This window comes from Pinus tabuliformis, chromosome J, assembly GCF_031772625.1.
Source record: "Pinus tabuliformis cultivar Carrire ecotype Pingquan chromosome J, CPIR1, whole genome shotgun sequence".
Lineage (NCBI taxonomy): Eukaryota > Viridiplantae > Streptophyta > Pinopsida > Pinales > Pinaceae > Pinus > Pinus tabuliformis.
The window spans coordinates 537,116,799-537,130,111 of NC_142295.1; the positions used below are offsets into that span (position 1 = coordinate 537,116,799).

At 37.3% G+C, this 13,313-nt stretch overlaps 1 protein-coding gene across 2 annotated transcripts in view; it reads left to right on the top strand.

The window, feature by feature from the left end:
- The window catches only part of LOC149228129 (DHHA1 domain protein), a 377,957-nt gene that overhangs the window by 106,474 nt on the left and 258,170 nt on the right, over window positions 1-13,313 (top strand). For both annotated transcript variants that reach the window (XM_089378055.1, XM_089378053.1), the window contains exon 3: window positions 56-422. In XM_089378055.1, the coding sequence (XP_089234181.1) occupies window positions 56-422 (367 nt within the window). The remainder of the gene's footprint in view (window positions 1-55; window positions 423-13,313) is intronic.

Genomic DNA, 13,313 nt, shown 5'->3' on the forward strand with positions numbered 1-13,313 from the left:
TAGAAAAAGTAGAATTGTCTTAGAAGGCTCACACGTTTATTATTTTGCTCTGCAGAGTGGTGATCCTAGATCATCATAAGACTGCGATGGAGATGCTCCAAGCAAATGAGTATGATCATAAAAATTGTGTTAAGGTAATAGATATGAACCGTAGTGGAGCAACCATTGCATATGACTATTTTACTGAAAGGTTATTATCAGAAAAAGTAGGCTTTGCTATGGTATCCATGAAAGAAAATTTGCCGAAAAGCTCATCGTTGGTACCAGAAAAAGATATGCAAAGAGTTGGCCTGCTTTACAAATATGTAGAAGATGCAGATCTTTGGAGGTGGATTCTTCCTGATAGCAAAGCCTTCAGCAGTGGATTAAAAGATATGCAAATTGAACTTAGTTACAAACAGAATCAAAGGCTATTTGAACAGGTACTGCTTTTATTTTCTTTATTGGAAAAAGACAAAGTATTTTAATAATTGGGAAGAGTTAGCCATCAGAATAGTATGATTGAACTCTTGTCAGTTGTAGAATTTCAGATCAAATCTTTCAGTGTCTGTGGACTGGTATCCTCTCTATTACCTCTCCAACTCACACTTAATGATGGTTAAAACTTAACAGTCACCTAAGCAACCTATCCTCTCATTGTTGGTTGGCTTTTCTCCAACTCAATAGGGTAATCCCTAGGAATTAGGATTATTAAAGCTATAACAATGAAGCTCAAAGGTGATGTGAAGATATAGCTCTAACAAAACATTGTTATTTTGTAGTATAATGGAATAAAAAAGGTGATGGAAGGATCAAGAGATTAGTGCCAATCCAAACAAGTGCAAATGGAGTCAAGAGGCCAGTCCAAAAGGGAAATTCATAAATGTTTGAGGACTGCACATGCCACAATAAACCTTAATAGGCTGAAAATGAATGTACAAAAATGTATTAGGAAGGCCCTAGTGTGCCACCTCAAGATTACACCATTAGGGTATGCTCTACACAATGAAGTATGAGTCTCCCACCCACTCAAGAGGATGTTAGATGCAAGAGAATACAATCATGTATAAGGCAACAAAGGATTCAAGAGGGAGAAACTCCTCACATAAAACACTTCTAATAGGGCAGAGATACCCTTCTTTCTTGGCTCTATAAAGTAAGTTCTAGCAATCTCTACTGCAATTCATCAATAATAATTAGAAGATGCAAAAATAAGCCACATATTGATATGAGAAAATCTGTACACTTCACATATGCTCCAAGAAAGATATATCCATCAAACTCCAAGGAGAGGAAATTCCAAAAATCTTAATTGAGAATTATAGCTTGGATAGGAACTCCTGCATAGGTTAATGTGCGAGAAGTATTTCGAGATATTTTCGAAAAAGTAATTTTCTAAGAGTAATGCTATTTTTGGAAAAAGTAATTTATCTTTTGTAGTTCACTTTAGTAAAAAAGTGAAAGTCTTATATTTAGCAATTGAGGTTAAAAGTGTATCTCATGCTTGACTTAGACTAGGAGTAATCTCAATAATAGATTCTCAAATAAAATTATAAATATAGGTCAAGATAGAGACTCTCATCACATTTGAAAAGTTGAGTAGGTTGAGCAACAAATAGAGGAGGGGCAGTGTAGGTGCTCAAGGAAGAGATGTTTCCTAGTCGCATGCAATCCCATATAGGGATTGTCCATACAACAGTGTATGGACAAGATCATATGGATCCATACAGTTGTATGGATAGATTGTACAAGTGTTTGTATAGTCCTTATGGACATGCTATATAGTCAGCGACTCGGCAGTATAACCATACAATAGGCTATACCTTCTTAGGTAGGATGTTCCACTCAATTTGGGTTTTGTACTATGACTTGATAAAATTACAAAATGCTTCAGCCAAAGAACCATAAGAAAGAACAAAGCATGCTATAAAATACTCACTAAAGAACCATAAGGAAGAACAAAGCATGCTATCAAATACTCACCAAATCAACAAAGGAAGAATGAGGACAAACCCTAGGCTTTTTCCCTCCATGTGATAATGTCTATCTCTTTGTGGATCGATCTTGAAAGGCTTATAGAGAACTTGAAAACAATTCCACCACTAATCTTCATGCATAGGAAAAACATTAGTTTGTGTAGCAACGGACAAGTGTCCTAGATTTTATGGTGTCTAAGAGGCTAAGGAACACGAAATCTCCAAAACCCAAAAAAGGTTTTGTGAAATAAGACTTGGAGATGCCTTAATTAAATTAATTTTCCATAATTAAAATATTTCCTAAGTCTAACTTAGGAAAAGTGGTAAATTAAAGAAAATAATTAAGTTCGATTTTGCTCTAGAGGCTTTTATTGATGAAGTCAAATTGATCTCAGCCACCGATTGAGATGTAACTGTGGTTGTTGAGACTCCAACAAGAGATTATAAAAGGTCGAATGATTGGAGAAGATACATTGTATGAGTTGAGCAGTTTGACTACCCAGTTGCAGGTATTTAGCAAGGGTGCAATTGAAGCTAGGGAAAGCATTAGAGCGAGGGATTAACAGAGATTTGGGAGCAGATATTTTGGAGGAAGATTACCTTAGTATTTCCACTGTCTGGGAGATAGGAAAGAGGGAGGCCGAATTATTAGCAGAAGAGGCCGAATACAACAGTGCGAGTTAGCCAGTTTACTTGTGCGAGTTGTCGGAAGAGCTATGTTTTAGTTTCTAGTTGCCGGATTAGTGTCTCGAAGGCAAAGCGAGTGGGTTTTAGAGGCAGAGGGAAGCTAGACGTCTTACCTGGAAGGGTTTCCGGGGTTGTACAATTTTATCTGCGCAGGCAATGCACATTTATGGATTACAGAGTGAGCAACAAGAGAAATGCGATTTTGCCAATGAGGGCTGTTGTCGCGCAGATTGACACAACAACGCTCAGACCGGGGGCTGTCACTCTGATCCCCGATCCCTCCGTTTAAGCCTGTCTCCCGCGGCTAAGGGGGGTAGACCCTTCGAAATGATGAAGACCAACTGCCGACCAGTTGGTTGGGAGACACGAGACACGATATGATAAGCACTAAAAGGATTTAATTAATTTAGCAGACCAATGCCTTAAGAGATTGTTGTTTAAACAATTACTTGTTAGACGATATAGAAACATAAACCATGAACAACAATCATACGTCATCACAAGATATCAGCTCAATCACAATGCTCTTAGAATAACCAAAACGATATCCAGTCAACTGAGAATTTTGAAAAGATGAATGCTTTAAACCATCACGAGAATCATAAATCATTAACCAGATATCATATTCGTATCTCGACTTGAAAATTTAGATCTCAGCATAAAAGATATAATATGATAATTCCCTGAGGAAAACAACTGAATCTGGCAAGAAACCACAATGCTTTTTTCAAATTTTTTTTTTCTTTAAATGATTTTTAATTAAAATATTAAAACTAAAAATCTAAACTAAGAAAAATTTTAAAACTATATTAAAATCTTAATAAAATAAAACCTAACTTAAACTAAAAGAATAAATTAAAATCTAATTACAATCTATGCTAACCTTTTTTTTTTTTTTTTTTTTTTGTTTTATTTAAAATACAATTTTAAACAAAAAAACTAAAGGGAATGAAGCTATGGCTATAAATCTAAACCCTAATCTATATAAAAAAAAAATGAAAGTCTAAATGCAATATATGATTTAAAATCTAGAAAAAATAAAAAAGAACGAAACTAAACATTCCTAAGAAACGACGCTATAACTAAACCCTAGACCTACGCAAACACACAGAACTCCAATACGCGTTATATGACCACAAAAAAAAAATCGATTTACCTGCTGCTGAACGACTATCTCTCGGCCACCAGAGGAAGGAAACCCAGCCTCGAAGCTTAGACAAAATTTTTTGCAGTCGACGGCAGTGGAAATTGGTTTGAAGATTAAAAGCAGACGTGTGAAGAAATTTACCTGTTACCACGCGCAAATGAAACTTGATGTCGTGCGTAAATAAGGATTATACATCGGCGGACGCAGGAGCTGCTATTTTTCTGTGTGAAGGAAGGGCAGGCACGATTCCGTTCGTTTAACAAAGGATTTTCATCAGCGATTGCAGAATCGTTTCAGATTTTACGCTGAGGACCGGGCAACGCCTTTTGGATCGGTTTTCTTGACGCCAACAGGATAGCAACGGAATGGAGACTTACGCTGGCCCGTAAAGAATGCTTCACCCGGACGTGTTGATAGTAGACGGCGGTGAACGTGAATCGACTTTCTTGAAATCTGCTTCTCTGACTCGACGTGCGTAAATCAATGTGTCTTGAAGCCGCTGCTTGTTCTTGTGAAAGGAAACTGGGTATGAATTTTGCTTGCTGTTGATCTCATGCAGTTGATCCCACGCAGCTGAGCGAAATTTACCTGATGTGATGGAATGCTGGGCACGTTTGCAAGCTCTGGCCCGATAGTGAGGACGACAGACGTATTTATTGAAGATTTCTGGCCGATATATAATATGTCTGCGTGTGTATTACATCATTTGTTTTGAAACGTGCATCCTCCAGTGGCGATTTATGAGACGCATTTGTATTTCCCTTTCCTGATTGGTCTGCAAATGGTTCTAGCCCGTATATGCAGCAGCAAGGATTTTGCAGGCAACTTGATCCCCTGAGTGTGGAAAAACTGTAGTTACTGGCGAAATAGGGTACGGATGAGGGGTTTCGGAAAACTTTAACAATCCTGCAACCTGAAATAGACCAGATCACCCAAAAATGATATATGCATAAAATCAAAACTGAAAACCCTAATGAAAACTGTATAAAGCAAAATTTTGAAACCTTAGATCAGCTTAATTAATTTACAGATTTGGCTCCTTAACAGCCAGATTCAACAATAAGCACAGAAATATTTTAAAGAATAAAAATTTAAGGTTTTCACTGTGAAGAACTTCAGAAAATCTCTCATGAAACTCAAAAAAATAAACTGAATGATAGACCCAGGATCAAATCCAACTGGGCTCAGCAAAAAATGCTTGCGGGAGTTGGCTGGTTCAGCCGAGAACTTCCCCTAACGCTCGGCAATCTTCTTCAGTAAGAGTTTTCCTGCACAGCTCACTTCAACCATCAGTAAAGAGGGCAAAAATGCTGCTAGATCTCAAAAAGTAATGGAGATACCTGCCATTACTTCAGAAACCCGAACAACACTCAAACCCTAGCAAGTGAACAAGATACCTGTGCTCACAATACTCTACAATAAGCTATTATTAATGGCTGAAACATAAAATTTGCAGAAATTAAATTAGCTCACAGCACTTCCAGAGAGTAACACCAGCAAGATTTGGACCCCAAAGTCTTCTTTTATTAACCAGAAACAGTTTACAAGAGAGCTTCTTCAGTACCAGACTCACAGATCCTATTCCAGAAATGACCCCTAGCACCCTATTTAAAGGAAATGATCCCAACGGCTAGTTCGAGTGATCCATGTCGAAATGATCTCGACCGTCGATGAGGATCAAGACATCTCTTAATCTCATCCGTCGATTTATTAAAAAATGATATTTTGCATGCATTCACTTAAAATATTATTATTTTATTATTTTAGGGTTTTTGCTCTATTTTATAATTTTATAATTTATTTTTATTTATTTCATTTTTTAATTTTTTAATTTTTAATTTTTTTTAATTTTTTAATTCATTTTTTAAATGGATCATCGAACTAAGCCTTTGGAAACATCACCTAGGACCTAGGACTTAGGACTCATGAGGGGGATTTAAAACATTTTTCAACCCTCAAGACACATTACATCATGACGTTTACAATTTACATCTTAAGGGGACAAACCCACTTAACATAGACCCTCATAAACCACCCAGTTCTGCGACACAACTATAATCTAGCAGATTAACACACTAGGATTCTCCTAAAGTTCTAATAACAAAATGCATCCCGGCTTTGGGGTCCGGCTGAAGGAAAACTCTGCCGATCGTAGATCGGTGAGACGAAAAACCTTCCGGGACGTAGATTATCATTAGAAAGTTAGGTCCACCTAGGCAACTTTACATACATGACTCTGATCTGCTAAGATTATTTACATTTCATACATGCAGACTGGGTTTACAATTAAACTGATCAAGCTGCTGATGACTGTAGGCTGGCACGGACACGTCGTTCAGGTGCTACCCCTTTCTGCCAAGAAAAGAGGGGGGGTACTGCATGGGTAGTTGACCGGTAGTGGTCAACATCTGGCTCTACTTGGGGACACGTTGCTGCTTGCAGGAATGTGAGAATCCAGAATCTGCATCCATACAACACCAAAATAAGTAGCGTCCATCCAAAAAATTATCATATACATTAAGCAGAGGAAAGATAAAAGCTCTTCATTTATTAACTAATCTAGAAAAGCAAATCTAATCCTAAAACAGAAAAAAAAATGCGGAAAAAACAAGGAGTAGGGTTAGAAATACGATACAAAGGATGCCCCATGGCATCAGATGTGTTCAATATAGTGTATACTGAGCATTTGCCTGCTTTCAAGCAAATCTGTCGGCTGCTTGTCGGATGTGCCATGTCCAATTCTGCATATAGTAGGACTTTTTCCTATCCGAAAATCAAGCTGCTCGTGGTCGTCTGATGCATCAAATCTTCTTCTTATTTTCTTTTTCTTGCGCTTTTTCTTTCTGGCAGGTTGAATTACTGATGACCTGGAACTTTCTGTTTCAAAACTATCAGATGAAGTATGTAAGATATGCGTGATATGTCTTTCTTTATCCTGCATCTGATCTTTATCATTTTCAAGTCTATCTGGATCACCTTCAATCAACCATCTTTCAATTGAACTAATGACCTCCTCATAATAAGATGGAGCTTTTTGTAGCAAATGAGAAGGCTCCTGATCATCTGACCATTGTTGAAATTTCTGAACTTGTATTTTAATGGCATCCACATGACTAGAGTGTTCATCCCTTATAGCACTGATTTGCCTGGCATGATGTTCTTCCATATCTTTCATTACTTTATCGTTCTTTTCCTTCATGTTCATCAAGCAATGCTGCATGGAATTTATTTCTTCTTTATGATTCGCTTGCATGTCAGCCAACTGATTATTATGATTGAACGTCATGATAGTTATTTCTTCATCCATAGCTAATAACTTGTTTTGCATAGAATCAATTTCCCTATCATGATCAGCTTTCATAGTCGCCATATTTTCCTCTAATCCTGACATCTTGCTATGCATGATTCTAATTTCTGTTTCATATTTAGTTTTTATGTCTTCAATTTCCTTAGCATGCTGATTTTGCACAATCTCCATCTCCCTATTACGTTTTTCCAGGTGGGTGCATAAAGTTCTCACATCATTGACGTAATTAGTTTGATTAATCTCCATATTTTTACCAGCATCATTAGGTCTCGTATAATTTGCTTTTGTTCTTCCCTTTCATTATCATTTGTTCCTGCTTTTTCACTATCATGGTCTTGATCTGCAATAGTACTGGTGGATGACACATTCTGATCTTGAAATCTTTCTTCAACAGCTGGTCCTTTTATAAGATTACTTTCTTTCTTTTGCACAATTTTAGGGGCAGAAGGCAAGCTGTTTGGATAACCATATCTATCTTTAAAAGCATTGATAATGTCTTCTAAAGAAGTGAAAGAATCCTTAGGAAAATTGTTAAACCAATTCAAAGCATCATCTTCTAAAGAAAGGACAAATAGACGCATTTTGATATCTTCATGATTAAACTGAGGGGGTCTACAATATATGATCATTATGCGAGTAAACAAGCCTAGATGCCTTCTAACAGCGATTGAATCACCACTCGAGAAAATAGGTAATTTAGGAATGGCTTCTTCGGGAAAATCATGGAGACGTTCAGTAAAACGACATGGCTTAAATGAATAATCCATGATGAATGATAAGGGATTAAAAGGATGATAGAACTAGATATCTGCTCAAGAAAATCAATAGATGAAAACAATGGAGTCGCCACTTGAACAATGAATCTGATTCTAAGATCCAAAAAGGAATCACAAGCAGATACGAGGAAGGCTTCTTGTTTGGGAAAAATGAGAAAATGGAGTCGCCACCCAAACAAGAAACACACCGAATAGATACTGATGATGTGACGAAAAATAAGGCAATGAAAGATCCAAATGATAACCCCACAGGTCGAATCTGCCAGCTCAAATGAGAGATGAGAAAGATGAGAAGATGCATGTCGATGAAACTCCAGGAACAGAAAAACTCTGTCCCCGGCAACGACGCCAAAAAATGTTGGCGTTGCCGGCTCAAACGAATGATAGAAAGATGAACAATGAATGATAAAAAGTCGTTGAAACACCGAGAATAAAGTATCCTCGGCAACGACGCCAAAAAATGTTGTCGCGCAGATTGACACGACAACGCTCAGACTGGGGGCTGTCACTCTGATCCCCGATCCCTCCGTTTAAGCCTGTCTCCCGCGGCTAAGGGGGGTAGACCCTTCGAAATGATGAAGACCAACTGCCGACCAGTTGGTTGGGAGACACGAGACACGATATGATAAGCACTAAAAGGATTTAATTAATTTAGCAGACCAGTGCCTTAAGAGATTGTTGTTTAAACAATTACTTGTTAGACGATATAGAAACATAAACCATGAACAACAATCATACGTCATCACAAGATATCAACTAAATCACAATGCTCTTAGAATAACCAAAACGATATCCAGTCAACTGAGAATTTTGAAAAGATGAATGATTTAAACCATCACGAGAATCATAAATCATTAACCAGATATCATATTCGTATCTCGACTTGAAAATTTAGATCTCAGCATAAAAGATATAATATGATAATTCCCTGAGGAAAACAACTGAATCTGGCAAGAAACCACAATGCTTTTTTCAATTTTTTTTTTCTTTAAATGATTTTTAATTAAAATATTAAAACTAAAAATCTAAACTAAGAAAAATTTTAAAACTATATTAAAATCTTAATAAAATAAAACCTAACTTAAACTAAAAGAATAAATTAAAATCTAATTACAATCTATGCTAACCTTTTTATATTTTATATTTTATATTTTATTTTGTTTTATTTAAAATACAATTTTAAACAAAAAAAACTAAAGGGAACGAAGCTATGGCTATAAATCTAAACCCTAATCTATATATAAAAAAAAATGAAAGTCTAAATGCAATATACGATTTAAAATCTAGAAAAATTAAAAAAGAACGAAACTAAACATTCCTAAGAAACGACGCTATAACTAAACCCTAGACCTACGCAAACACACAGAACTCCAATACGCGTTATATGACCACAAAAAAAAAATCGATTTACCTGCTGCTGAACGACTATCTCTCGGCCATCGGAGGAAGGAAACACAGCCTCGAAGCTTAGACAAAAATTTTTGTAGTCGACGACAGTGGAAATTGGTTTGAAGATTAAAAGCAGACGTGTGAAGAAATTTACCTGTTACCACGCGCAAATGAAACTTGATGTCGTGCGTAAATAAGGATTATACATCGGCGGACGCAGGAGCTGCTATTTTTCTGTGTGAAGGAAGGGCAGGCACGATTCCGTTCATTTAACAAAGGATTTTCATCAGCGATTGCAGAATCGTTTCAGATTTTACGCTGAGGACCGAGCAACGCCTTTTGGATCGATTTTCTTGACGCCAACAGGATAGCAACGGAATGGAGACTTACGCTGGCCCGTAAAGAATGCTTCACCCGGACGTGTTGATAGCAGACGACGATGAACGTGAATCGGCTTTCTTGAAATCTGCTTCTCTGACTCGACGTGCGTAAATCAACGTGTCTTGAAGCCGCTGCTTGTTCTTGTGAAAGGAAACTGGGTATGAATTTTGCTTGCTATTGATCTCATGCAGTTGATCCCACGCAGCTGAGCGAAATTTACCTGACGTGATGGAATGCTGGGCACGTTTGCAAGCTCTGGCCCGATAGTGAGGACGACAGACGTATTTATTGAAGATTTCTGGCCGATATATAATATGTCTGCTTGCATATTACATCAATTGTTTTGAAACGTGCATCCTCCAGTGGCGATTTATGAGACGCATTTGTATTTCCCTTTCCTGATTGGTCTGCAAATGGTTCTAGCCCGTATATGCAGCAGCAAGGGTTTTGCAGGCAACTTGATCCCCTGAGTGTGGAAAAACTGTAGTTACCAGCGAAATAGGGTACGGATGAGGAGTTTCGGAAAACTTTAACAATCCTGCAACCTGAAATAGACCAGATCACCCAAAAATGGTATATGCATAAAATCAAAACTGAAAACCCTAATGAAAACTGTATAAAGCAAAATTTTGAAACCCTAGATCAGCTTAATTAATTTACAGATTTGGCCCCTTAACAGCCAGATTCAGCAATAAGCACAGAAATATTTTAAAGAATAAAAATTTAAGGTTTTCACTGTGAAGAACTTCAGAAAATCTCTCATGAAACTCAGAAAAATAAACTGAATGATAGACCCAGGATCAAATCCAATTGGGCTCAGCAAAAAATGCTTGCGGGAGTTGGCTGGTTCAGCCGAGAACTTCCCCTAACGCCCGGCAATCTTCTTCAGTAAGAGTTTTCCTGCACAACTCACTTCAACCATCAGTAAAGAGGGAAAAAATGCTGCTAGATCTCAAAAAGTAATGGAGATACCTGCCATTACTTCAGAAACCCTAACAACACTTAAACCCTAGCAAGTGAACAAGATACCTGTGCTCACAATACTCTACAATAAGCTATTATTAATGGCTGAAACATAAAATATGCAGAAACTAAATTAGCTCACAGCACTTCCAGAGAGTAGCACCAGCAAGATTTGGACCCCAAAGTCTTTTTTTATTAACCAGAAACAGTTTACAAGAGAGCTTCTTCAGTACCAGACTCACAGATCCTATTCCAGAAATGACCCCTAGCACCCTATTTAAAGGAAATGATCCCAACGGCTAGTTCGAGTGATCCATGTCGAAATGATCTCGACCGTTGATGAGGATCAAGACATCTCTTAATCTCATCCGTCGATTTATTAAAAAATGATATTTTGCATGCATTCACTTAAAATATTATTATTTTATTATTTTAGGGTTTTTGCTCTATTTTATAATTTTTTATTTATTTCATTTTTTAATTTTTATTTATTTTATTATTTTAATTTATTTTTTATTTTTTAATTCATTTTTTAAATGGATCATCGAACTAAGCCTTTGGAAACATCACCTAGGACCTAGGACTTAGGACTCATGAGGGGGATTTAAAACATTTTTCAACCCTCAAGACACATTACATCATGACTTTTACAATTTACATCTTAAGGGGACAAACCCACTTAACATAGACCCTCATAAACCACCCAGTTCTGCGACACAACTATAATCTAGCAGATTAACACACTAGGATTCTCCTAAAGTTCTAATAACAAAATGCATCTCGGCTTTGGGGTCAGGCTGAAGGAAAACTCTGCCGATCGTAGATCGGTGAGACGAAAAACCTTCCGGGACGTAGATTATCATTAGAAAGTTAGGTCCACCTAGGCAACTTTACATACATGACTCTGATCTGCTAAGATTATTTACATTTCATACATGTAGACTGGGTTTACAATTAAACTGATTAAGCTGCTGATGACTGTAGGCTGGCACAGACACGTCGTTCAGGTGCTACCCCTTTCTGCCAAGAAAAGAGGGGGGATACTGCATGGGTAGTTGACCGGTAGTGGTCAACAAGGGCTATAATTGTTGCAAAGGGAGACAAGGGTGTCTCCAACATATTTTGCTAGTAGATTGCTGGAGGTTTTCCAGTTTGGCAAGTAGTTGTAATTTTCTCCCAAATTGCTAAATAATAATAAAACTCTCATTTTCTACACTGGTTTTACCTTCGAGGTTTTTTTAGGGACAATTGTCTAAAAATAATAGTGTCAATATTTTTGTGTGTGCGCATCTATTTCTCAGTTCCAGTTTTTATATTTCTACAACGTTTTTATTGTGAAGAATGCAATAGTGAATTTATTGTTATTTGCTGAATAATAATTCAAAAGACAAATAATTGCTAACAATTAGAAGATAAATCTCTAGTTTATTGGAATCAAGGAATTTTCACATAGTTGACAACATTCATCCACAAAGAAAGACACCTAACTCCATAAATGCTCCAGGAAACATATATTGAATAAGCTCCAAAAGAGAGAGCTCGCAAGTATCCAGCCATCAGTACAAATGAAGAGTGGCTTTTCTATTTATTGAGTGAGGCCTAATTTCCTCTTTCAATAAAATAATAATGTCTCATGCAATTCCTTAAATCTAGGCTAAGTAATCAAAATTACAACCAAAAAAATATAAAATAATAATAAAGTAAAAGTAGTCAAGCCACTTGTACAATGCATAAGATGAAGTAAACCCCTAAAGAGAGGTCCTCTCCTCCAATGAAGCGTGAATGATGCCCATCTAGCCTCCAAAGGCTCTCCAACATGCGTAGATGCTCCAATGAATCTCTCCAAGGGTCAAATCGTTCCTCTTAAGATCCCTCCAAAGTGGTTGGACGGGCCTCCAACGTCAAAAACGTCCTCCAAGTCAGGAATAAATCTCTCCAAAGGGGGTGCCTCCTTCAAAATAACCCCACAAAATGTGTAGTATACCACACCTAATAAGCTTTAATTTGGTGGTCCATGCCTATACCACATGTCAAGGCACCTCCATGAAGCATGGGAGTGACTTCCCAAATTGAAAACCAGTCAAGAAAATCCACAACAAGCATATTGACGTCCAAATGCACGGGGTTAGCCCTCATGATCTGTAATGTCCCTTATGAGAAAATTCCCTTAGGACATAATTCTGAACTAGGGTTTTCAACAAACTATGAAAGGATTACATTTCATTGCAACAATGCAACATTCATAAAACCTATAATAATAAGGATACTTCCATTTAATGTACCAATGGAATTAAAGATATTCAATAGTCTATTGCAAATTAGGGCTAACTGTCTAATAAACAACATGCCTATATAGCACGATAATCCACCAACTGGGCTACAATTCAAACTAATTTGTGTTTAGCACTATCTAGTTCTATTGCACAATGGTTGCTTTCCATAGCTATTATGATTGACCACATTAGTTGTTGTCTGATCCCTTCATTTCCCCAGCTACGTCCTCAGTCCTGGTTGCCATCTTGCTAGCCTTCACTGCCTTAGTAAGGTGAACTTCAACCCTCATATCACCCTTGACAATTCGCTGCCTGGTTCGTCCTTCTTTTCAGCACTTGTTGCATTTGCGTGAGGGGTCACAACCACTTCGCTGCCTCAGGGATGAGATCTGCTTCCTCATATGGTGATCCACTACTGCTACAGATTTAAGAAGT